General features: G+C 39.4%; 2 protein-coding genes and 1 pseudogene across 6 annotated transcripts in view; 2 read left to right on the top strand and 1 right to left on the bottom strand.

The window, feature by feature from the left end:
- The window catches only part of APLP2 (amyloid beta precursor like protein 2), a 77,054-nt gene extending 52,721 nt beyond the window's left edge, over window positions 1–24,333 (bottom strand). For all 4 annotated transcript variants that reach the window (XM_081036876.1, XM_081036877.1, XM_081036878.1 and 1 more), the window contains exon 1: window positions 24,108–24,333. In XM_081036876.1, coding sequence (XP_080893002.1) covers window positions 24,108–24,203 — 96 coding nt within the window. In that variant the 5' untranslated portion in view covers window positions 24,204–24,333. The remainder of the gene's footprint in view (window positions 1–24,107) is intronic.
- LOC308492609 (cell division control protein 42 homolog) lies at window positions 4,431–7,763 on the top strand (annotated as a pseudogene). The gene is made up of 2 exons: window positions 4,431–4,491; window positions 7,249–7,763. The product of its transcript is annotated as a cell division control protein 42 homolog (transcript).
- Window positions 12,676–13,206, top strand: LOC308492432 (large ribosomal subunit protein eL21). Its single transcript, XM_081037411.1, has one exon. It carries the CDS (start codon window positions 12,700–12,702, stop codon window positions 13,180–13,182), a length of 483 nt encoding a protein of 160 aa, XP_080893537.1. The 5' UTR covers window positions 12,676–12,699; the 3' UTR covers window positions 13,183–13,206.
- Window positions 24,334–27,318: the final 2,985 nt, after the last annotated feature.

The raw sequence follows: 27,318 nt of genomic DNA, 5'->3' as shown, positions 1-27,318 counted from the left end.
CTGGAAGTAAACACTATAAAAAAGGTTTAAAAAAACATAAGCTAAAGAAATTTATTTTAAATGACTAGAGAAGTGTTGACTATCATTTTTCCAACAATAGAAAAGGTTTCTTTCATTTATCATTTTAGGAACCTTATGTTGCCTTCAGCTAGTTATTAGTCCTATGACAATACCTTGCTTAGAGCAATCTAATTGTGTGCCTATGATGATGACTATGAAGAACCTCAAATAAACCAATTACCACAGAAAGTCTTCAACTTTTAAACAAGTTATATCCAAGGTTTCTTTTAAATGTCAACTTAAGATACAGCAAATGGATTAAAAAAGGTATAGCCATTAATATTGTTTACATTAGAGAAAAATTAAAACATAAATATCAAATGAAAGGAATGAATTAAATATAGAACAGGAAGACCCTTGCTCTTACATATAATGTAGTCCAGAAAAGGTGAACAACTTTAAAAGATATGCATGGTATTTAGGGCTTCTGCTACTAGAAAGGTAGTAATTTGTACAAATCTCAACTATTCCTAGTGTTTTAGGGGGAAAAAAATCCTCGAAAACTTAATTCTACTACTTTATAAACATTCCTTAACTTTTCCTACATAATTGAGCCCACTGCATTATTCACCCAATTTTAAAGACTCTCAACCTAGAAAGCACCAAATAAGCACTAACTCCATCAAAACATATGCTTCAAATCAATAAAATAAGCACTTTTCCCATTTTTTCCACTCATTATCACAAAATAAAGGCAAAATGCAATCAAATATTCAAATTAGTTTCAATTCTGCTGGCAAATCTCCAGCCACTGGCTGGTAGGCAGCATCCTTATGCACTAACTCAAAATGCGCAGCAACTTTAGTAACTCCAAATTCAGTGCAGGGAAGGCAACTTAGAGTGGTACATATTGCACATTTAAAAATGCAGGGAGTGGAGGAGGACGGGTGGCTCAGGTATTTAGAGCACAAGCTCTGGGCAACGGGGCTGCCGGTTCGATTCCCACATGGGCCAGCGAGCTGCACCCTCTGCAGCTAGAATGAAGTCAATGAGCTGCCGCTCAGCTCCAGGGAGGCCAGATGGCTCAGTTGGTTGGAGCATGTGCTCTCAACCACAAGGTTGCCGGGGCTGCGCCCCCTGCAACTAAGATTGAAAGGTCAACAACTTGACTTGGAAAAAGTCCCAGAAGTACATACTGCTCCCCAATAAAGTCTTGTTCCCCCTTCCCAATAAAATCTTAAAAAAAAAAAAAATGCAGGGAAAGGCCACTGGCTCAGGCGGTTGTCTCCCTGGAGCTGGGCTGCCAGGAGCAACAGGAGGTTGGCCTAAGGGCTGCGCTGGGCTACCTGTGACCAGCTGTGAGCAGCTGACCGACTGCCTGGGGTGGGGGTGGGAGGACGTAAGGCTAATAACACCAGCATGGACCAGGTAACTGTGTCCTACACAACTAGACTGAGAAACAACGTCTTGAACCAGAGGGGGTGGGGGAAGGTGGAAGATGGGGGAAAAGGATAAAAATAAATATGTAAATAAATAAAAACCAGGGAATTCAAAAGCCCCAAACCATAAACGGTGACTGAACTAAAAGTGATGTTGTAAAATACTTAATGGCTTGGAAAGTCATTCAATATGTCAAACAGGAGGGGGATGATAGGTTATAAACACATAAAGGGAAATCCACTCTTTAAAAAAATAAAGATGTACAGAAAACAAAATTAGAAAAATAAAAAAATTAGTTATCTGGATAGTAAATTAGAGTTAATTTCTTTTTTTTGAGGGGGGGGCTATACTTTTATTTTTCAAGCTTTTTCACAATGACCTCATAATTCTTTAACACATGATACACACCAAGTCACCATAATAATTTATAGAGTCAATTTAGAATCTTATGGTCACTTTTAATGAAAGATTATAAGAAGTACCAAAGAGGTCCCTTAGATCATACATGTTCAAGTCATAATGTACAATTACTGTAAATCTAAATCCCACGACGTGATAGTGGGTTGGTAGTGAACACTGAGAAACAACCTCAGAAGAGTTTTCTCTTTACTTTCTAATTACTAAGAATCAACTGCAAATTTTTGTTTAAATGTTGACTGGTAACCTTCTCCACAGACCTTTGGTGCCCCATGCCACCCTAGGATATCTCTTCCCCAGGCATCTGACCCAGCCACTTGGTCTACCAGTGAGTATAAACTTGAAAGTCAGTTCATCACATACTGACCTGTGACTTTGGTCAAGTTACTTTACCAGTACATGCCCGTTTCTCCAGATCTATAAAACAAGGATAACCATAGTTCCTGTTTAAGGCTTCAATGAATACATGGAGAAAACTATACATAGTAATTGTACCATAATTGTAACTTATTATTATATTCCAACCACCACCAGAATCTTCCTCTCTGTTGCTGCTTGTCTATTCTTCCTTAATTACCTAAAAAGTCACTAGGCTTTCTCTATAAACTCTTAGTAAATATCTAATTTTGAGGAAACTAGCTTTCAATTACAACTAGGTAATTTAGACCAACTCTCCTAATAAGGACAACTAGAAAAGCAATACAAAATACTTTAAAAGCAAGTGCTTAAAGGCAATAGGGATCTTAAAAGACAGTGAAAATTTACTAGGTCAGTGCACAGGGTTGTATGGAAACCCAAGACGGTGAGTACAGCATGCAGGGCTTTTTTTCTTCTCCTGATGCTGAAAGATTCTGAAGAACTTAAGTACTGCTTCTGATAACATGGAAAGACTAAAGGAAAAGGGACTTGGAGTCAGGGTGGGAAGGAGCAGATAAAGGAAACATACTTGTTTGGAGAGGATATCGCAAAGCAGGCTGAACTTAGAAGGGTAACTCAGAAACTGACAGGACTTCACAGAGACTGCAGCTCAGCTTCCAATCCTCTCAATCCATGAAATGAGAATGAGATCCTGGATTACTACAGTGTCTTCAAGCTCCAGGTAAAAGCAAAGCATATGCTCTCTAGAGCATAACATTGGCCTAGGCCTCAAATTAATCTTTAAGCATCTGTGTAAATAAAATGTCTGGCACAAAATCAAAAATAACTTGACAAACATAAAGACAAAACAACATGAATTAAAACCAGCTGAAACAGACAATAGAAAAAGACCCACAGGAGGACCAGACACTGAAATTCAGACAGACTTCGAGTATGCTTATCATGTCCAAGGACATAAAAGACAAAAATCAAGAATTTTAAATGCGATCCAGAAACAACTGTAAACGCCAATGTTAAATTATAAAATCGAAAACTACTATAACTGACATTAAGAACTCAATGCATAGAGTACATCGTAGATTAATTATAGCTGAAGAAATTATTAGTAAAAAAAAAATAAATAAATATTTTAAAAAAAGAAAGTATTAGTAAGCACAAAGACAGGTCAAAAGAAAACCTACCAAATGAGACGTGGAGAGACAGAGGATACAACGACTATGTCTAAGATGTTTGTTTTTGGAGTCCCGCAGAAAAGGAGAGAATTAGGCAGAAGCAATATTTAAACAGATACTTAAATAGATAATAGCTGAGAATTTTTCTAAAACACCAAAGCACAGATTCAAGGAGCTCTACAAGCAGCACACAGTTGATCAATGAACACAGGTTTGAACTGCTTAGATGCACTTACACGTGGACTGTTTTCAATAAACACCTGTTGTTCTCAATCCATGGCTGGGAGTCCATGAATATAGAGGGCCAAGTGGGCGCCGGTCTACATCATCTCATACAGGGATTTCAGTGTGCATGGTGGTCCTGCACCCAATCCCCCATGGATACTGAGGGTACTTAAAATTAGGGGAGTTAAGTTTTATGTGGATTTTGGACTGCATGGGGTGGGGGTGTCAACACCCCCGACCATGTTGTTCAGGGTCAACACCCCTAACCCCCATGTTTTTCAAGGTCAACATTGATTTTTTAAATCCACATCTAGCTTATACAATAGTAAAATTACTGAAAACCAGATTCAAAGAGAAAAAGCTTAAAAGCAGCCAGAGAGAAGGGACATATTACCTCTAAAGGAGCAACAATTACAGTGTTATTGATAACATTCAACATGACAATACGGATAACATTAAATATGAGCAATAAAGATCTTTAAAATGATGAAAGAAATTCTATTACCAATGAACTTATCTTACAAGAAAGACAGTGAAACTAAATGTCCCCAAACACCCTACCTTTAAGAAAATTCTGAAGAGTGTTTTGGAAGACAAAAAAATTACCCCAGGAAGGTCAGAAACACAAGAGGCATGAAGAATAACAAAGAGAATATGTAAATCTAAATGAGACCCTCTCAATCTCATTGAAAATTTGACTTACCCGAGGAGTTTTTAAGAAATAGTCATGCACTGCTTAACAACAGGGATCAGGTCAAGAAGGGTGTGTTAAACAATTTCGTCGACGTGTGATCATGCATGGAGTGCACTTACACAAACCCAGATGGCACAGCCTACTACTACACACCTACGCTGTATGGTACAACCTATGGCTGCTAGTCTACAAGCCTACATAGTGTTACTGTACTGAAAACATAGGCAATTGTAACAATTGTAAGTTGTTACACAATTCTAAGTACACTACTTTTACAGGCCTGGCAGCACAGTAAGTTTGTTTACCGCACATCACCACAAACAAGTGAGTAATGCATTGCACTATTAGGACCAGGTCCCCAGGAAGGTGGCTGAGGCCCTGGGGGAGGCATGTGCCTTCCTGTTTGCAGGCAGCTGGCTCCTCTCCAACTTCACCGAGAGCCATGTGCAGTGTAGAAGGGACTGATGGAGCACAATGGGGAGAGACAGGGGAGAAGGAGGGAGGGAAGAAGAGGTGGGCCCTACAGGCAAGATGCATAACATGCAACAGGCCACCTCCGACACTGGATCGCATGGTGTTACAACGTGAAGACAGCTACATCACCAAGCAATAGGAATTTTTCAGCTCCATTATAATCTCATGGGATTACAACGGTCCTCAACCAAAACGTCGTTATGTGGCACGGGACTGTATGCCTGACCCTCCCCCCAAGAGACCCAAAAGTAATTTGACTGAATTGAAATCCAGGCATCCATGTTTTGTGAAAGTTCCCCAGATGATACCAGTGCGCCTCCAGAGGTGATAACCACTGATTTAAATTCATTTGGCTGTATAAAACGTAACTTCTATAATGTCTCCTGGGGTTTAAAACGAAGTTCACATATATGACAACAGTGGCAAAAGTACTGAAAAGGGAGTTAAATAGAGTTCAAGTGTCATAAGGTCTTTCAATTGTCCAGGAAAAGGGTAAAAATACCAACATACTTAAGACATTGATAAGCGCAAGTTATTGAAATGTCTAAAATAACCAGTACAGGAATTTACACACACACTCACACATGTGGTCTGAAAATTAAGTTCATGAACTCAACCTAGACAAAGTGCTACATACGTCACTGCTGAATATCACTACCTTTGAAGTCCTCCCCTCGGGAAGCTATGCACTGACACCAGCATCTAGTCCATCCTTCAAAGCAATTTTGGAACTCTTTTTCTAGAATGGCCATCAGAGATGTAGTCATATTACCCTTGATGTCCTGAATGGCATCAAAATGTCTTCCTTTCAGTATTTCCTTTATCTTCTAAAGAAAGAAGTCACTGGGGGCCAGATCAGGAGACGGAGGGTGTTCCAATACAGTTATTTGTTTCCTGGCTAAAAACTCCCTCACAGACAGTGCCGTGGGAGCTGGTGCATTGTCGTGATGCAAGAGCCATGAATTGTTGGTGAAGAGTTCAGGTCGTCTAACTTTTACACGCAGCCTTTTCAGCCCTTCCAGTTAAACTTGGTTAACTGTTTGTCCAGTTGGTACGAATTCGTAATGAATAATCCCTCTGATATCAAAAAAAATTAGTAACATCGTTGCAACAAGTTTGCAAACTTAATTGTCAGACCTTGTGTGTGTGTGTGTGTGTGTGTGTGTGTGTATCCCCACATAATAAGAGAAATAAAATAATAACCACTACCAAAGGAGTTAAGTAAAGAGACAAGCATAACCTAAATTCCAACCAATTGTTGGATGAAATGGGTAAAGAAAATATGGTATTTTCTTTACCATACACATATACATTTCTTTACCACACACATATACACATACAGAATGGAATACTATTCAGCCATTAAAAAAACCCTGTCATTTGCAACAATATGGATGGACCTTGCGGGCATTATGCTAAGTAAAATAAATCAGACATAGAAAGATAAATACTGTATACTCTCATTTGTATGTAGAATCTTAAAAAAAACAAACAGACACACAGAACAGATTGCTGGTTGCCAGAGATGGAAGATGGAGATGGCAAAATGTGTGAAGGGGGGCAAAAGATACAAACTTCCAGTCATAAATAAGTCCTGGGGATGTAACATATAGCATAGTGACTACAGTTAATACTACTGCATTGTAAATTTGAAATTGCTGAGAGCAAATCTTAAAAATTTTCATAAGAAAAAAATTTAATTGTGGTGATGGATATTAACTACCGTGTTTCCCTGAAAATAAGACCAGATCTTATCATTTTTTTCTCCAGAAGACGCATTAGGGCTTATGTTCAGGGGATGTCATGCTGAAACATCATGCTAAGGCTTATTTTCCGGTTAGGTCTTATTGTTGGGGAAACAAGATAGATTTTATTGGGGTGACCATTTCACAACATATACAAATATCAAATCATTAAGCTGTATCTCTAAAACTAATATGTTACGTCTATTATATTTCAATTCAAGAGAAAGCAACAAAACTGGCAGAACCAACAAAAAGCACTAAAGAAGGTAAATGAAAACTCAAGTACCTTAGCAATCACATTAAATGTAAATGGACCAAATATAGCAGTTAAAAGACAAATATTGTCTACTAAATTAACAACAACAAAAAACCCAACCATAAACACATTTAAAACATAAAGACGGAAATATTACACAAAGTACTAATAAAGACAACTACAAAGAAGGAAACTATATGAGAGGTTCAATACTTCCAGAAGAGAGAGCAATTTTAAATTTGTATGCACCTAATAACATAGCCACAAAATAAGGAAAGCAAAAATTGGTAGAACTACAAAAAGAAAAAAAGACGCAGTGGGAGATTTTTAACACACCTTTCTCAGTAAGTCAAAGAAAAAAAGGAAATTTTTAGACTCATTATGAACAGGCCATAAGCTGAGGTCATGGGATCTGAAATATTTAAAGTGGATAGAAAACTGTTTCAGCAATACAAACAATTAAGTGTGTTGTTGTGGGTAATGGTGCAATTCATAAAACATGTCTCCTGATATCCTATATAATAAATGTCCATCTGAGTAGGTACCATTTTTGACAACTATACAGTCACAGTTATGATTGGTAGAGAGCCAAATACTCTTGGACTTTTTGATACAACAGGGTAAGAGGATTATGACAGATTACGACCACTGAGTTACCCACAAACAAATGTATTTCTAGTCTGTTTTCCAGTGGTCTCTCCATCCTCATGTGAAAATGTGAAAGAAAAGTGGGTGCCTGAGATAACTCAACACTACTTAAAGACTCCTTTCTTGCTTGTTGGGACCCAAATTGATCTAAGAGATGACCCCTCTACAACTGAGAAACTTGCCAAGAACAAACAGAAGCCTGTCACTCCAGAGACTGCTAAAAAGCTGGCTGGGGACCTGAAGGTTGTCAAGTATACGGAGTTTTCTGCACTCACACACAAAGGCCTAAAAATGTACTTGATGAAGCAATATAGGCTGCCCTAGAACCTCCAAACCAAAGAAGAGGTGTGTGCTGCTATGAACATCTCTTCAGAGTCCTTTCTGCACACCTGGTGTTGACATCATACTAAAAGCAATGTTTAAATCAAACTGAAGATTAAAAATTAAAATTTGTTTTTGCAATAATGACAAATGCCCTGCACCCACCATCATGCACTCATGTGTGACAAGGCCCATATGTATGACTCCTTCCCACCCCCAATATTAGTTCATTTTAAGTAATTGTGTATTGTCAGAAAAGTGACCAGAATTAGTTTTTGTTTTGTTGTTTCAATTTTTTGTTGTTTTTTGTTTAAAAGCAAGGCATGCTTGTGATGACTGTAACAGACTTCTTTGGGTTGTTGAAGCTGCTACCAGGTGCCACTCTGGAGAGTAATTTGGGACATCTAGTGTTTTGTTTTTTTGTGGGGTGGGGAGTGTGTGTGGGGTTTGTTTTTATTTAGTCATTTAAAAAAAAAAATTCATTAACCATTAGATAGCCCCTTAAGGAGAGGAGGATGGAGTGATTCCACATTCCACTTCCTAGGTCTAGTTTTTTTTTAAAAAGTCACAACGGTAAATCTATTTTTTTTTATTTGAATGATAATGAAAATATTACATATCAAAACTCGTATGTTATTTAAGGATATGAATTTACAACTAGTAGACAAATTTCTGGAGCTCTAATGCACTGCATAGTGAGTACAGTAAACAATACTATATTATAAACTTCAAAGCTGCTAAGAGACTAGGTCTGAATTGTTCTCACCACAATAAAGAAATGACAATTATGGGAAATGATCTGGTATTAGCAAAGAGTATGGAGTAAACATATTGCAACACATAAATGTGTCAAATCAACACACTGAACAACTAAAAACTTAGAAAATGTTATTGTTAATTATAACTCAATTTTTAAGAAATAAATAGGAAGGTTTAAAAAAAAACCTTATTAACTACAGCCAAAGCCCTACTGAGAGCAAATTTCATAGCTCTGGGTAAGTATATTAGTAAACAAGGGTGAAAAAAGTTGAATTAAAGCAATCATCTCAAATTGTTAGAAAAAGAACAAAGCAATGAACAGCAGAAAGAAGGAAATAATGACAAAGAGATAAAATGTAAAATAAACAACAAAGAGGATCAACAAAATGCAAAGTTGATTATTTAAAAAGACTATTAGGAGGTCCAAGATGGCAGCAGCACAGGAGGATGCTGAACTGACCCCCTCCCATAAGCAAACTCAAATATACATGTACCGTGTTTCCCCGAAAATAAGACCTAGGTGGACAATCAGCTCTACTGCATCTTTTGGAGCAAAAATTAATATAAGACCTGATCTTATTTTACTATAAGACTGCGTCTTTCTAATATAATGCAATGTAATATATACCTGGCCTTATTTTACTATAAGACCAAGTCTTACACAACATAACATAATATATGGCTCGGTCTTATATTACTTTTTGCTCCAAAAGATGCATTAGAGCTGATTGTCCACCTAGGTTTTATTTTTGGGGAAACACAGCATATATAGAACAGTTACTCCTGTGAGAAAACAAAGCCAAATGAACAGCTTCTGGAAAACAAACAAGAGAAAACACAACTAGAGAAGGTAGGAAACTGCAGGAACTCTCCTGCAGCTGTGGGAACTCTCCAGGAGCCGCCAGTGAGCACCACTGCTCCCCTCCACTTCCAGCACTTTGCAATTTGCGAGCACTGCGTAATTTGTCTGCTTTGGAACTTCCTGCACAATGAACTGGAGGGCATTCTGAGCTACAATGCCCAGAACCTTTTTCCTCCTAACAAAGGGAGCAAACAGGGTGTGGGTGTGGGGAGAGGGGGAAGGGATTAAGAGGTACAAATTGGCAGTTACAAAATAGTCATGGGGATGTAAAGTACAGCATAGGGAATACAGTTAGCAGTATTGTAATAACTATGCATGGTGTTAGATGGGAACTGGATTTATTGGGTGATAACTTTGTAAGTTTATAAATGACTAATCACTGTGTTGTACACCTGGAACTAACATAATATTGTATGTCAACCGTAATTGAAAAGTTACCAAAAATTTTTAGAGAGAGCAAACAGGAACAGCAGAGACCTGGATTCCCTGCCCAAAGCTGCTTTGGCTCAATAGGCCAGTGTCCCAGACATCTTGGGCACCCACTCAGGCCCCACCAGCCTGCCAAAATCACCGGGCACACACAGTCTACACAGAGGTCGTTTCTACATAAAGCCACTTTTTCAAGACTGGGAGAGACAGCTGTTTTGTCTAATTGACATAAACAAACATAGAAAATTAAACAAAATAAAAAGACAGACAAAAATCTCAAATGATGAGCCGGCCCGGTGGCTCAGGCGGTTAGAGCTCTATGCTCCTAACTCCGAAGGCTGCCAGTTCAATTCCTACATGGGCCAGTGGGCTCTCAACCACAAGGTTGCCGGTTCAATTCCTCGAGGACCGCAAGGGATGGTGGGCACCGCCCCCTGCAACTAAGATTGAGCACAGCACCTTGAGCTGAGCTGGATGGTGGCCTCCGCCCCCTGCAACTAAGACTGAACACGGCACCTTGAGCTGAGCTGCCGCTGAGCTCCCAGATGGCTCAGTTGGTTGGAGCGCATCCTCTCAACCACAAGGCTGCCGGTTCGACTCCCACAAGGGATGGTGGGCTGTGCCCCCTGCAACTAACAAGGGCAATTGGACCTGGAGCTGAACTGCGCCCTCCACAACTAAGATTGAAAGGACAACAACTTGACTTTTAAGAAGTCCTGGAAGTACACACTGTTCCCCAATAAACTCCTGTTCCCCTTCCCCAATAAAAATCTTTATAAAAAAAAAAAAGACACATTAGAGCTGATTGCCCAGCTAGGTCTTATTTTCGGGGAAACAGGGTATACTACAAAGCTACAATAATCAAAACAATGTGGTACTAGCATAAAAACAGACACATAGATCAATGAATAAGAATAGAGCCCAGAAATAAATCCACATCTATATGATCAATTAATCTATCACAAAGGAAACAAGAATAAAAAGTCTCTTCAATAAATGGTGTTGGGAAAACTGGACAGGTATGTGCAAAAGAATGAAAATGGTTCACTTTCTTACACTATATACAAGGATAAACTCAAAATGGATTAAAGACTTAAGTGTAAGACCTGAAACCATAAAACTCCTAGAAGAAAACATAGGCAGTAAACTCTTTGACATCACCCATAGTAATATTTTTCGGATATGTCTCCTCAGACAGAAGTTAGAAAAACTAAACAAATGAGATTACGTCAAACTAAAACGTTTTTGTACAGCGGAGGAAACCATCAACAAAAGAACCTATTGAATGGGACAAAATATTTGCCAATGATACATCATCCATTAAGAGGTTAATATCCAAAATATACAAGGAACTCATACATCAACACCAGAAAAAAAATCTGATTAAAAAATGGTCAGAGGACCTAAAGAGGCATTTCTCCAAAGAAGACACAGATGGCCAACAGATACAGGCGTATGAAGAGATGCTCAACACCACTAACCATCAGGGAAATGCAAATTCAAACAATAAGGTATCACCTCGCACCTGTCAGAATGACTATCTTTAATAAATCAACAAATAACAAGTGCTGAGAAGGATATAGAGAAAGGAGAACTCTTGTGCACTGTTGGTGGGATTGTAAATTAATGCAGCTAGTATAGAAAACAGTACGGGGATTCCTCAAAAAATTAAAAACAGAGCTGCCTTTTGATCCAACAATTCCACTTCTGGGTATTTACCCAAAGAAAACAAAAACACTAATGTGAAAAGATATATGTATCCCTATGTTCACTGAAGCATTACTAGCTCATAGCCAAGATATGAAAGCAACCTTGATGCCCATGAATAGATGAATGGATAAAAATGTGGGGTGTGTACACAAATACACACGTACACACAATACAGTATCATTCAGCAATAAAAAAGAATGAAATCAAAAAAAAAAAAAAAAAGAATGAAATCTTGCCATTTGTGACAACATGGATAGACCTACATGGTATTATGCTAAGTGAAATAAGTCAGACAGAGAAAGACAAATACCGCATGACTTCACTTATATGTGGAATCTAAAAAGACAAAACGAATGATCACAAAACAGAAACAGACCCCTATATAGACACACAGAACAAGGTGATGGTTGCCAAAGGGGAGGAGGAAAATAAGAAGAAAAGACTATTAAAAAAGACAAAAATAACCAAAGTCAGGAATGAAAAAGGGGGATATCACTGCAGAGTCTACTGACATTACAAAGACAATAAACATATTATGAACTTCAATCAAACAGTCAATTTAAATAGTCCAATGAAATAAATTACAAGAGAAACCTAACCAAACTTACACAAGAAGGTATGAATAATCCCATAATTAGTAAGTAAATTTAATCTATAATTAAAAACCTTACCAAAGAAAATTCCAGATGGCTTCACTGTTTTTACCAAACATTTAAGGAAAAGATAAAACATTCCAGAGAATTGACAAATGATTTAGATTTATTGTGGATTTAGATTTAGATTTAGATTTATCGTGGTGATCATTTAGAATATTTATAAATGCTAAATAACTATGCTATACACCTGAAACTGTCTACAATACTTGAATAAAAAAAAAGTATAAGTATTCCAGAAAATATAAAAAGAGGCACTGTCCCTCCAACTCCTTTTGATACATATATTATAAAAGAGAAAAATTATAGGTCAAACCCACTTGTGAGCACAGAAGCAAAAATCCTGAACAAAAATTTAATAAGCTGATAGTGAACACACAATGGGATTTATAGATGATGTAATACAGAACTGTACACCTGAAATCTAAGTAACTTTACTAACAATTGTCACCCCAATAAACTTTAAATTAAAAAAAAAAAAATTAGGGGACCGCCATCTTCCAGTAATTCGTCAAAATGACCAACACAAAGGGAAAGAGGAGAGGCACCCGCTATATGTTCTCTAGGCCTTTTAGAAAACATGGAGTTGTTCCTTTGGCCACATACATGCGAATCTACAAGAAAGGTGATATTGTAGACATCAAGGGAATGGGCACTGTTCAAAAAGGAATGCCCCACAAATGTTACCATGGCAAAACGGGAAGGGTCTACAATGTTACTCAGCATGCGGTTGGCATTGTTGTAAACAAACAAGTCAAGGGCAAGATTCTTGCCAAGAGAATTAATGTTCGTATTGAGCATATTAAGCACTCTAAGAGCCGAGATAGCTTCCTGAAACGGGTAAAGGAAAATGATCAGAAAAAGAAGGAAGCCAAAGAGAAAGGTACCTGGGTTCAACTGAAACGCCAGCCTGCCCCACCCAGAGAAGCACACTTTGTGAGAACCAATGGAAAGGAGCCTGAGCTGCTGGAACCCATTCCCTATGAATTCATGGCATAAGTGTAAAAAAATAAAAGACCTCTGTAAAAATAAAAAAAATAAAAAAAAAAAAAAATTAACAAACCAAATTCAAAAAACAAATAAATAAATAAACTAAGTTTGGTTTATTTCAGGAATGCAAAGTTGTTTTCATATTTTTTAAATTAATATATTTCACACTATCAAAATTAAAGAGAATGGGGGAGGAGGGTTATCACTTTGTGAGGGATGTAAATGTCTATTACATTGTTTTGTACACCCAAAACTAACTTAAAAACAATTTAAAGAGAAGAACCATATGATCATCTTAAGAGTTGAAAAAAAAGTGCTTCCCAAAAATTAGCATTTATTCATGACAAGAATCTTCGGTGAACTTAGAATAAAAGAGCTCTTCCTTAATGTGATAAAGGGTATGGTATCTACAAGACACCTACAAGTATCATGTGAATAGTGAAATACAGTTTTCCTCTGAGATCAGGAGTTAAAACAAAGATATAACTAGCTAATACCACTTCTCTTGAATGTTTTACGAGAGTCCTAGCAAATGCAGCAAAGAAAAATAAATGAAAACCACAGGATTGGAAGGAAAAAGAAAAACCTCACAATTCACAGAAATTTTCAAAATTACTGATAAATTATTAGAATTATACACAAGCTTAACTACCGGATACAAGGTCAATTTGGAAATATATCCATAACAAAATGACAACCAAGAAGTTTTTTAAAGATGCCATTTTCAACAGCATTTTAAAAAAATCAAATATCTATTAATAAATCTAACACCAGATGTACAAGCTCTCCATGCAAAAAGTATAAAAATATTGAGGATAACTAGAGAGGACCCAAATAAAGGTATAAGCCATGTTTCTAGATTGGAAGACTCAATATTTGAAAAATGTCAATTTTCTCCAAATAAACCACAGGCTCAACACAATCCCAATCAAATTTCAACAGGTGGTTGCTTAGGGTCAAGTGTGGCAAGTATATATGGAAAGAAAAGGGTTAAGGGATAGTCAAGACACTACTGAAGACAACCAAGGGCTTGCTCTATCTAGTAGATATAAAACCACATAATCTTTAAGACAATGCGGACTTTTACTAGGATAAAAAACAGCAATGGATTGAGAGGCCAGAAACAGACTTACCCATACAGATAATATAGATGTTATCTATAAATTATTATTATTAGATAGATAAGATATTATTATTAGATTATTATCTAGATATTATTATCTATATTATCCATATAGATATTAGCCACATAGATAACAACAAAGGTGTCATGGAAGAAAAGAAAGAACAACTGTGGGGACAGAGTCCCAGAGAGCAAGAGGTTCTCTCGGCCTCATGTAGAAAGGTGCTAGCTCGGGTAGTAGATGGCCATCAGCTGTGACTGGGTGGACATCAGCTGTAACCAGTTAGCCAATAAGCCACTGATATAACTGTCGTGACTGGGTTGGTTGGTTGGTGGGCAGGCAGGAAGAAAAGTGGATGGCAGGTTGCTGATCAGGTGGATCCTGCTTCCTGTGTCTCGTCCAGCCGCCAGGGAGACTGGGGTGCAGGAAGACCCCTTGTTGGGGTACTGACGGATATTTGCTCCCTGTGTCTCCAACCCAGCCGCTAGCAAGAATATAATGGTATGACTCCCCTATCTATGGCTCCGTTGATGTTCCTTTTTGGCCTCACCATATCCTGCGTTCTTACGCAGGGAGCAGGATCAGAGTCCCTACATGACAACGACCTTGACAACAAATGGTGCAAGCTGGATAACCATATGGTATAGACTAGATATCCATATGGAAAAGATAAAAATTAAAAGACTGATACTTCATAACTATACAAAAATCAGTTCCAGGTAAACTGTAGCTCTTAATGTGACAGGGCAAAACAAAGCTCCTAATCCACAAAACAGAAGAGTAACTGTTATATCCTCAGGGTAGGAAAAGACTTCTCAAACAGGACACAAAAGCACCTATCATCATTTTAAATAATTTTAACAGTTTTGAGAGAAAACTGACAAATTAGACATTAAAATTAAGAACTTTTCAGAAAACATCATTAAGAGTGAAAAGGCAAGCCACAGAGAGAACAGCATTATCTCAATAACCTCAAACTGGAAACACACCAAATGTCCATCAACGGAACAAATTGTGGTTTCTCCATACAATGGAATACTACATAGCAAAGGAAACAAATGAACCACAGCTACACTCAATAATACAAATGACTCTCAAAAACATGTTTAGTAAAAGGGGCCAAACTGTATTTCAGTAAAAATACAAACTGAAGGATTTCATTTACACAAAGCTAGAGAACAGGAAAAATTAAACTAGTGTTTAAGAATGAATGTTTGGGCAGTAAAACTACAAAGAAAAGCAAGAATTATATACAATAAAAATCAGGGTAACACTGACTGGGGGTGGTATTTCTTGACCTTGGTGGTGGTTACGCAAATATCTGATTTATAAAAACACACTGAGCTGTATATTTTCTTCTTTTGTGTACTTTTAAATTTAAAAAACTCAAAAATACTCAAGGGCATCTAATGTTGGGTAGGGAGGGCTTCAATGGTGCCTTGTATGTTTGGCACCTTCAGAAATATGGGGCTATCCTTACTTACAGTTCCAGTATTTTAAGCACACTTACCTTCTAAAATCATTATAATAAATTGTAAAACAATTGAACACATTGCCCTGATAAAATAAATATTGATTAGAACTCTTAAGAGCCAGAGCAAGTTTCTTTGGAATCTATAGAGATAAAAGGAGTCTCTCTCAGCATGAAAACATGAATGGAAATGCTAAATTCCCAACTCGAAATTAAGAGTTACCTCTGGTGGGCCAGCCCGTGGCGGTTGGAGCTGCATGCTCCTAACTCCAAAGGCTGCCGGTTCAATTCCTACTTGGGCCAGTGGGCTCTCAACCACAAGGTTACCGGTTCGACTCCCACAAAGGATTGTGGGCTGTGCCCCCTACAACTAACAACAGCAACTGGACATGGAGCGGAGCACTCCACAACTAAGATTGAAAGGACAACAACTTGACTTGGAAAAGCCCTAGAAATACACACTGTTCCCCAATAAAGTTCTGTTCCCCTTCCCCAATAAAATCTTAAAATCTTAAAAAAAAAAAAAAGTTATTCTAGAAAGGAAGGTTAATAAGATAGGGAAAAGTTTGAAGGCCTTTCTATTATAATGTTTATATTTCAGTTCTTCCAAAAAAAAAAAAAAAAAGGCTAAGACAAATATGTGATAAAATTTACCAAAATGGGGTGGTGGATAAATGAGTATCTCTCATATGTTTACTATACTACGTTGGAAACATTCATAATTAAAGGAAGTAAAATAAAAGGTCCTATACTCTTTTATCAGCTCATTTTCCAGGTAAAAATTCCGCTTCAGCCTAAGCAAATCATCTCTTCAGCCTTCCAGAGACAAAGTACAAAATATTCTAAAGTATTTATGTTCTTTACCACCACCAAATTCCATGTTTTCTTCTCTAGGCCAAATATTTACTTTATAGTTCATCCAGTTTCATGTCAAATTTTTCATATGCTTCACCATTCCAGCCATTTTATTCTGGATGGCAATATTCCTCAAAATGAAGAACCACGATCCTAATAAATGCACTATATGAGAGGTTCCTCCCATCTCATTTTCACCAGCCAACTTTCAACTCGCGGATAATTCTGGTAAGAATAAATCAGTTCTTTTTCTTTCCAGCTTGTCTGGCTATATAACCTCCCAAATGGAGAATGCCCTTGTACCAGACATTGGGTTATTATCTGCCGAACGTCCATAGCTCTCTTTTCCAACAGAACGCAACCTAAAGTCTAAGCTGATCAGGGAGGGACCATTCCCCTGCCTATGTCTTGTTTGGCTAGAAGCATCTGATACAATTCTGTCTGATAAGACTTGAGGTGTCTTGTGCTGGTCGGGTTTGATAAACGTTTCTTTACTCTTAAAAGGAGATATACAAGAAAAGATACTTTCTTCTTCCCCTGGAGTTACCACATCAGAGCATGTCCTCTAAAACTACACCATGCTGCAACCACCAGGCAACAGACTGAGGAAGGCACAGTACAAAGAGGGTGTTGAGCTGCTCCTACAGGTGCCCCACTCCAAACTCTGATTATCTTTTTTCTGGACTACAGTCTTATCCCAGTCATATTGGTTACTGAGTCAACCTTTTCCTAATGTTTTGTCTACCAGACAGTGATTGTAAATCTGGTGCCAGCAGCCTCTTCTCTTCCAAATAATCCCATATCCTGATTTTCGTTTGTTTGTTTCAGGTGTACAAAACAATGTAATAGACATTTACACCCCTCACAAAGTGATAACTCCCTCCCCCAATCTACTACCCCTCCGATATCATATACAGCTGTTACAACTCCATTGACTCTATTCCCTATGCTGTACTCCACATCCTGTGACCATATATATATATATATATATATATATGTATATACAAAATTATGGTTGACATTCCGTATCATTCAGCTTCAGCTTCAGGCCTACAGTGCAGTGGTCAGACATCTACATCATCCCTGAAGTGGTGTCCCTAACAAGACCATCTGACCCCCTACAAAATCTTTACAACATTACTGATTATGTTCCCCAAACTGTATTTCGTTATCTTCCTGGCTATATTGTGATTACTAATTTGTACTTTTTTTCTTTTGTGTCCTGTTTGAGAAGTCTTTTCCTACCCTGAGGATATGTTATTCTTGAGGAATATTGGGGAACAGTGTGTTTCTCCAGGGCCCAACAGCTCCATGTTGTTCTTCAATCTAGTTGTGGAGGGCGCAGTTCAGCTCCAAGTCCTTGCAGTTTTCAATCTTTAGTTGCAGGGGGCGTGGGACCACCATCCCACTGGGAAACTGAACTGGCAACCTTGTTGTTGAGAGCCCGAGCTCTAACCAACTGAGCCTACCGGCCACCCCACTAATTTGTACTTTCTAATCCCTTTACCTTCTCCCCCAGTCCCAACCCCTCCCACCTAGCAACCCTCAGTTTTTCTTTTCCCTGTATCTCTGAGACTTATTTCTGTTTTGTTTATTCATTTATTGTTCTTTAGATTCCACATGTAAATGAGATCAGTATTTGTCTTTCTCTGTCTGACTTATTTCACTTAGCATAATATTCTCTAAGTGCAGCCATGTCACTGCAAAGGGTATATTTCATTCTTCTTTATGGCCGAGTAATACTCCATTGTATAAATGAAGTACCAGTTTCTTTATCCAATCGTCTACCATATCCTGAGTTTTATAAGCCTCCCCACAGGGGGTCACATTTTCTTAAAATTTTTGTCAGAATACAAAGATAAAACAAGCTGACTATTAAAATATAAAAAAGAACTTACATATTATATTAAAAGGCATTAAAAGTTTTTAAAAGTCCATAGAAAACGTAAAAACAAAGTCATCTGTAATTATATCCTTCAAACCACTGTAAGCAGTTTGGTATATTATGTTATAGCTTCTATGAAATTAGTTTCTTTTAAGGAAAATATTCCTGTCAGGGTTTCTTGGTAGTGAGGAAGATAGATAGCCGTGCATAAAAAGAAATCTGCAATCAAAAGGGAAACATTATGAAACACCCTGACAGAGGAAAGAAGGAGCAACAAATACAGAATAGCACATACTGATTCATACCCTGGGCCTTGATGCATGACTTTAAACCCTTGGCCTCTAAAGACTCCCTTTTTAGGTGGGAATAAGAATACCTACTCACCAGACTGTTTGGGAACTTATATAAGATAATGTATCCAAATGAGTTCTGTTGGGACTTTTTTGTTTGCTGGAGTTATGTTTTGTTTTTCTCCACCTGAACATAAGAATCACCTGGGAGCATTTGAAAATGAGAATCCCCCCCCACCCCAAAAAAAAAGAAAGAAAGAAAGAAAATGAGAATCCCATATGTACTCAATGAGAATCTCTGGGAGTGGGGCCTAGAAATCACATGCAAGTACATTTAGTAGAGTAAAAAGCACTTCGCATTGTTTTTAGCACTATACTGTTTACAGTCTAACACCAGTAGGATGAATAACAAATAAAAACTCATATTTTAAAAAGATTACAGTTATGTTTAAAAAGAATTCATTTAAAAAGACTTCATGATACTACTTATGTAAGAAAAATTCTCTTAGCAAAAGTAATTATTGTTATACTTGATACAAAGGACTGGAACTCATTTTTACTTAAATGCGCCTCCATGGTTCAACTTCCATCCCAGGCCATAAATCAACTACAATAAATTTAATTAAAGCATCAGAGTAATCTAGTTTATCTCACTAAAAAAAAAACTCATGAAAATTGGATTGTGGGCAATTTCAAATTCTCTCAAATGGCCCCCTCCACAGAAACTACAATTACTGTACAAATATTTAACTCTACTTTTTTTTTTTAACTTTTATTTATTTTAAGCGTGTGTTTCCAGGACCCATCAGCTCCAAGTCTAGTTGTGGAGGGTGCAGCTCAGTGGCACATGTGGGGATCAAACTGACACCTTGTTTTCAAGAGCACTGTGCTCTAACCAACTAAGCTAACCAGCCGCCCCATATTTATCCCTATGTTTCATCACACAGAAAACTTTATTTTCTTTCAGTCTTTCATTTTAAGACAATTCAAAATAATTGTTAGGTGCCAGCTTCAATACGCAATATATGCCACTTTTATAAAATGCATTACTGATTGCTCTAGGACATACATCACCAAAATGTTTACAATGAGGTTTCCCTGTATAATATGATTTCAGATTACTTTTCATTCCTTGTGTTTACATGTATTTTTTATTTTTACAATGAACATGTACTACCTACATAGTATTTTTTCTATTGTTTAAAAAGAAAATGTAAAAGCCCAGGGCGGCCTGGTGGCTCAGGTGTTGGAGTTCCGTGCTCCTAATGCCAAAGGCTGCCGGTTTGATTCCCACATGGGCCAGTGGGCTCTCAGCCACAAGGTTGCTGGTTCAACTCTCGCAAGGGATGATGGGCTGTGCCCCCTGCCGCTACAAGGCACCTGGACCTGGACTTGGAGCTGAGCTGCGCCCTCCACAACCAAAATTGAAAGGACAACAACTTGACCTGGAAAAAGTCCTGGAAGTACACACTGTTCCCCAATAAAGTCCTCTAATAAGTCCTGTTCCCCTTCCCCGATAACATCTTTAAAAAAAAAAAATGTAAAAGCCCAAGAATTCAGTAAGGGTAAATAACATAAAGAATCTTGAAAGATTTTCAAGTTCGGATTTTCCAAAGTCAAACAATATCATATAAGTTTAAAAATCTGATTTTTATATTTGGAAATAATAACCCTTCACGTATTACTGCCAAGAATTCTAAGCTCTTCAGCTTTAAAAATAACTATGTTTTCAAATGCTATAAAAGATATCATCAGGTCAGCAGACAAACTAGAATATAGACAGTATTTGATCTGATCATTCTATCACCATCAAATTTTCTTAGGTTGATAACTGTACTAAGGTTATGTAAGACAATGTCCTTGGCTCGTAAGAAATACTGGTACACACCATTCTTGGGAAATACTCACACACACCGAAATTTTCAGGGGTAAAGGGGCATGATGTATGCAACTTACTTTCAAATAGCTCAGCAAAAAATGCATAATAATAGAACAAATAATAAAGCAAATGCTAAATAGGGGGAAATGTTAACTGGTGAATCTGGGTAAAGGGTATGAGTTGTTTGTACAATATTTGCAATTTTTTGTAAGCTTGAAATTTTTTCTAACTAAAATTTTTAATTGAAAAAAGTAACAAGACAAAAAAATAACATTTAAGATTGTCCTAATAAAACTCTTAAGATCATGCTGGACCAACTTCAAGCAAGACTTTACTGGGGGAAACCTACTAATAAAAATACTCATGCAGAACCAACTGTAAGCAAAACATTAAATTAGCACTGTCCTGTAGAAATATAGTATGAGTCATATATGTAGTATTTCCTAGTAGCCACATTAAAAAATTAAAACAAGTAAAGCTAATTTTAATATATTTCATTTTGCCAATGTCTAAAATATTATTTCAATGTAATCAATGTAAAAATTGAGATAATTTACATTTTTTTCATACTAAGTCTTCGAACTCTGGTGTGCATTTTACATTTACAGTACATCTCCATGCAGACGCTAACTATTCATAGGAAATACTTGATCTGCATTTAGATTTCATAAAATGTAGTTTAAAAAGTGGGTTCACATAACTAAGTTGTTTCAAACATAGAAGTTTTCCAATCACCAATTTGAATGTTTTTAAATGTAAATTAATATGCAATGAAAAATTTATTCCCCAGTCATAATATCCACACTGCAAGCTCAGTAGCCACATGTGGCTACATTACCGGGTAGCACAGCCTTAGGTGATGAAACAAATCCCTCTATTAAAGGAAGACCTGATTTATAAAACTTAGTTTACTATGTTTATCAAGAGACTTTTAACAGTTATGATAAAATAATGACTGATACGCCTATCAGAACCAGACATTCCCTATACCAACACTCAAAAATACGAACACAAAGCCTTCTTTATCCTCTGCTGCAGGTGTCATACTTTGAGTTTCCTGAAATGGGCTATTAAATGGCCCATTTATTTTTAAATGTGGGAGAAAGAACTCAAGTTCTGGCTCTCAGAAGCTTCAATGTCCACTGTACAGAGTGCAGAGTTTCAGCACAAACACCGTTTGAGAATCCCAAATGGGAGCATGCACACTACAGGACTTGTCCCGGATTTAAAAGAGGAAGTGACCCTGAGTACAGAGGTGGTTTTTCTTTTTAAACAGGTGTAAGAGATTAATTCAGTCAACACCAAGCAACACTAAAGATTCGCCAATCAATAATTCTGTGCCAAGCAACTTGATCAGGGTTTTGGCTAGAATCCCTTTGGCTAATCTCAATGAGGACCTTTCCAAAGACATCCCAATTTAGGCCATTCTCATCTAAATTAAGGCTTAGGCAGTCCTTTGCCTGACAACAACAAATAAAGAAAAAATATATACATGCAAATATAATTTTGCCTGCTTGACAAAGGAAAAAATATTTGAAAGATAATTTAGTGTGGGCAAAAGCATAGTTCCAAAAAATAGAAGTTAACTATAAAATAGCATTTAAAAACCATTTTAGGGAAATGTCTAATTCCTACTTTCTGCCTAGCCAGAATTGCCCACTTAACAATGTTGTGGGTAACATCACATTTAATCCACAACAACCAATGCTAATAGTTAGCCCTTCTTTCCTTACAGGTATACAAGTGTTAACATTCTGCTTCAACTTGAACGGATGACGTTCTTTATAAATGATTAATCCTTTATTGTGAATTCACTAGTGCCTGAAGTTACTCCGACCCCTGGGAAAGTGAGGTTAAAGAGTGTGAAAAATGGTTTTCGACACCCTGCGCCAAACCTTAAGGTCTATATTCCACATAAAATCCTTTTTTCCCTTCCCCTCCCATCCCAGTGTTCTAGCTTGATTTCAAGGGACATATTGGGAATCACAGATATGAATCTAACCATTGTGTGGAACCTAAATTAATCATAATCAAAAAAGCATTTGTATGTAAATATTAACAATTTCTATTTGAAATTTAACTTCCTTTTTTCCCCTAAAGACTCATAAAACTTGAAGCAGAATGAATACAAACGTTTTAGGCCATTTCATTGGAAAAGGTTTGTTTTTTATTAATTTTACCTGTGGAAATACTTAAACATTCTGTAGCAGAACACATTCTAACTTGGGGGGTTTTATTAAAAAGTTCTGTCAATGAGTACGTAATCAAATCCAGTCTCACTTCTCTCTGAAATTAACTCAATACGCAAAATCAATTGTAATTTTAAAAATAGTGGAGAGGGAAAAGAAATCAACGACACCACCAGAAACCCACATTCCAGTCCAACAGTTCAAGTGCTATCTGGAGAAAGCAGGTAAAAACAAAGATCCCGGTCTCCCCAGAAACAAAAAGGTTTCTGTGAAGCGGCGGCGTCCAGATACGCCGCAGAACCCACACGGACCTCAGCGACCCGCCTGTTCCCGCGGCCTCAACTCCAGAGAATCGTCCATGAATCCAGGCCACTTACCCACCTCGCAGCACAAAGATGTTGACAGGGTTATCAGATGCAGAATTACTTAAATTCTTGCACCAAAAAAGTAGGATTACACAAAGGAGTTTTTACCTTCCTTACTCGCGGAAAGTCACTCTAAAAGGGAGCAACAAGGGCATCAGAGAGGGGTTTCCCTTGTGTATTAGACTCAGGCAAACAGCTATACGTTACAATTCCTCTCCAAGGCCTGGTGCCGGCGCAGTGGACCTCCTGGAGAGGGAGACGGGCGCGCAGGAAGCAGACACACCCGCGGCCGGTGCAGGAGCGTTCTCACCGTGCAGCCCAAGCGCACTCGCTCCACACCGCCGCACTTCCACGGGCCAACCCGGGAAGCTGCATCCTACAGCGGAACCCACCTCGCCAACAAAGGCTGCATCTGCCGCTTCCCGGGAGAAAGACCTCCACCGTCCGGGGGGAGCGCGCTGCCCCCTCGGCCCCGGGCCGCCCCCGAGGTCCAGGACTGCAGACCAAGGTTCGCACAGTCCCGGGGGAGGGCGCGGTGGGCTTCTGGGTCGCGCGGGGTCCCCCCCAAGAAGATTGTGGCGCCACGGGAGGCATTGGGCAGGGACCGCCGGGGCGGTCCACCGCCCCCCGCAGCCCGGATGCCTTTCATTTGGCCTCTGCGGCGGCGGAGGCAGCCCGACCTCCAGCGCTAAGCACTGCGCCAAGCAGGGGCGGGGGAAGGAGCGCCAGACCCGCCGCAGCGCCGGACCACCACCTCTCCCACGTGCCCACCCCCGGCCCGGCCAGTCCTGGACCCCGCGATTCTACCGCCTCCCGCAGGCCGCGCTCCCACGGCGGGCGAAGGAGACTACGCTCGGGCGCTCGCCCGCTCCCCACCTCGATGTAGCCGGCTAGTGCCGCGGCGGGTACCGTGAGCCCGAGCAGCAGCAGGACCAGGAACCTGCCCGTGGCCGCGGTCCCGGTCACCGCCATCCCTCGCCGGGTAGCTCTGACGCTCCGCTCTCACGCTCACACACTGGTACTAAAGAGCTTCCCCACCGCGACCCAGAAGCATCTGAAGCCCTTTCGCCGCCGCCCCGGGGGTTTTACACCAACCGGAACTGACTTCACAAAACCACGCCTTCCTTCTCCACCGCCCAATATCGTCTCGAAGAACTGCACCAAGACACTGCCCCTTGTTCAGCTCAGACCCAATCAGGCACCAGATAGGCTGCCCCCTCCCACCCGCCCCAGCCGCGCGCCCCCGCCAGGCCCCGCCCCCAGGTCGCTGATGGCCCCGCCCCCGCCCGACTCGGCCGCGAAGCTCAGGGGTGTGAGCGGGTTGGGCTCGCGGTCCGCCTGGGCCCTAATGGGGGCTTTCTCCACCCTTCGGCACCCGCGTGGTTATCGGTCTGCGCTGCGTTAGTCAGTGTGCCTGCAGCCTTCTGATACGGGCATGCCTCGCTACCCCCCAACCTGCGGGGTATTTTTCAGATTTTTGGGTACCTCCCTCTTTTTGGTTCTGAAAAATGGTTTTATTAAAAGCAGGATTAAAAAAACAGGATGAGTTTTTCCCAGTCCTGGCAGGTTTACCGAAGGCCCTCCCCCGAAGCAGGGCAAGGGTAAATGAGGCAGTTTCCTCCTCTCCCGACCCCTGCGCAGGGCGCGCCCCTTTCCAGCGCGCGGCTAATCGGGAGCCGGCTTCGCCCTTTCCTCGCGGCTGTACCAGGCGGTGTTTTCCAGGCTTTTGACCTCTGTTCCTTAGGCCCTATCCTTACCCTTCCTTCCCAGCGGCCACTTGAGCCAGAGTTAGCTGCCTCCCACTGGAGACCAGTGGTGCAAGGAACACGTTTGACCTTAAAGCCCAGGTCCCTTTCCTGTGTATAGGAAAAGATCGCTTTTCTTTCATCTTCAGGTTTAAGATCACTGGCAAGAGACCTGCTTCTCTGTATTTTCTTGCTCTACTGCATTTCCACTTCAACTGGAAAAATGTTCTTCTGCTCCATTTCACAACTGGCACGGCTTCACCACGGCTTTGTTTTCTTTCAATAGCCCTGTGATTTATATCCCACCCTCTGTAGAGTCCTTGCTAGTCCCTTTAGGTTCAACCAAATAAGTAGAGAACAGGGTCTCTACCTCAGGAAACAGTAAAAAGGAAGAGATGGTGTCCACAAATTAAACAGAGTGGAGCAATGAGAAGAACGCTGGATTTTCCAGCCTTACTGCGTGACATGCACAGTTCCCGGTGGATTAACAGAGTCTGCCCCATTCCCTAAAGACACCCACACCTTTCCATCAAGGAGCCTTTCCTAGGCCTGCAATATCCGCTCTTCACCATCTATCTACCTGTTGAAAGCATTTGCATTCTTCCAACGCTCCATTGGACGTAATGTCATTCTCTTCTGAATCCCCAGACTGCTGTTTCCCATTGTAGCACTTGCTCCCCTAGTTATTTCCATACCTCTCTTATGCCACTGACAAGACTTCAGTATGTCATAGTGCAGTGTCACTGAAACCAATTATGCTGGGTTCCAGTCCTAGTTCTGGAAATGTTGCTGTGGACTGAATTATGTGCCACCCAAAGTTTATATACATTGAAGCCCTAACCCCTGCGGTGATTGTATTTGGAGATGGGGCCTTTGGGAGGTAATTAGAATTAGATAAGGCCCTGAGGGTGGGGCCCTTTGATGGGATTAGTGTCCTTATAAGAAGAGACCAGAGAGCTTGCTTCTTCTTTTCACCCTCCCCTCAACCTTCTCACCCTCATATGAAGAGATAGTGAGAAGGAGGCCAAGAAGAGAACTGTCTCAAAGAACCAAATCCAGCACCATGATCTTGGATTTCCCAGCTTCCACAACTGTGGGAAATAAATTCCTGTTGTTTAAACCACCCATCCCTTATGGTAGCTGCAGCTGATTAGTACAGCTGTGTAACTATGGGCAAGCCCTTCATCATTTGGGCTCTCTTTCCTTCTCTGTCAAGTGTGGATATTAAAAACCTGTCTCACTTCACCAATTTGTGTAATTCCACGAAGACTGAATGTACAATAGTGAAAATCATTAAGAAACTTTAAGGGGTGAAAGGAGAGTGAAGCAACATGTTACCGAATGCAAATTTCTCTGAAAGTTATGTGTGGAAACAATATCAAGTGACTGCGCAAGTCCCAGTTCTGTTGTGGAGCCTTGGGTAAATCTTATAGTACCTCTGGGGCCTGTTTCCCTGCCCACAAAATCAGGGACTGAAACTCAGGGATCTCTAAATTCCTATAAATCTAAATGCCACGAAAATAAAACAAGTGAAATTACCTGAGTTCAGGGCAGTGGCTTCACTATTCATGCTTCTGGGGCTGTCTGTTCAAGACTGAGTTCTAATATCATGGGATGTGACAAGGAAATATAGAAAAATGATTTAGGGAGTGTGCAATTTAAAATTAGTTAGGTCCTGAAAGAAGTTTATTTGCATTTTCTGGTCACGGAAGGATCATTAATAAGAGTTTATTGCCCTGTTCATCAATGTTCTTGACTTTAAAATGTTACCCCATTTTTATTACATGTCACTGACAGGCCCATACCTAGTCTTGCAGTTCTCAAACAATAATTTTTCATCTTAAATATGCTCATATCACTTACCAAGTCATATGAAGAGTACTGTGCTTTCATTATATCATCTTTTGGGCATAAAAGTAAAAGGTCCTAAAATAACCTCCTATTTTCTTCTATCTTCTTAAGAATCAGACTTTCTCCTAAGAGTTCTCTTCCATGTGCACTTAAGATGTGTGCATTTCATTGTTGGGGGGAAAAAGTAAACTTTATGTCCCTAAATGTATACTTGTATGAATAGCACGCACTCATTCATTTGACACTTAGTTATCCGACACCTATTCAAGTGAGGTAAACCAGGCTAGGGTAGTTGCTCCCAAATCAAGATGCTTTAAATCAACTAAGAAGTTTTACGAAAAGGCAAATTCCTAAGCCCCTACCTCAGAAATTCTGAATCACTAAGGCTAAGCTGACATAAAGGCATTCAGTTTTGTTAAAGCTCTCCAGGTAATTCTAATCCACTAATACTTTTGAGAGTTTGATTTTTTTTTAATTGGGGAATATTGGGG

This window comes from Rhinolophus hipposideros, assembly GCF_964194185.1.
Source record: "Rhinolophus hipposideros genome assembly, chromosome: 24".
NCBI classification, from domain to species: domain Eukaryota; kingdom Metazoa; phylum Chordata; class Mammalia; order Chiroptera; family Rhinolophidae; genus Rhinolophus; species Rhinolophus hipposideros.
The sequence above is the reverse complement of the archived record's forward strand: the minus strand, read 5'-3'. Positions and strand labels throughout refer to the sequence as shown.

Coding starts and splice junctions, on each gene's coding strand:
- LOC308492432 (XM_081037411.1), top strand. CDS start 12,700: ATGACCAACACAAAGGGAAAGAGGAGAGGCACCCGCTATATGTTCTCT.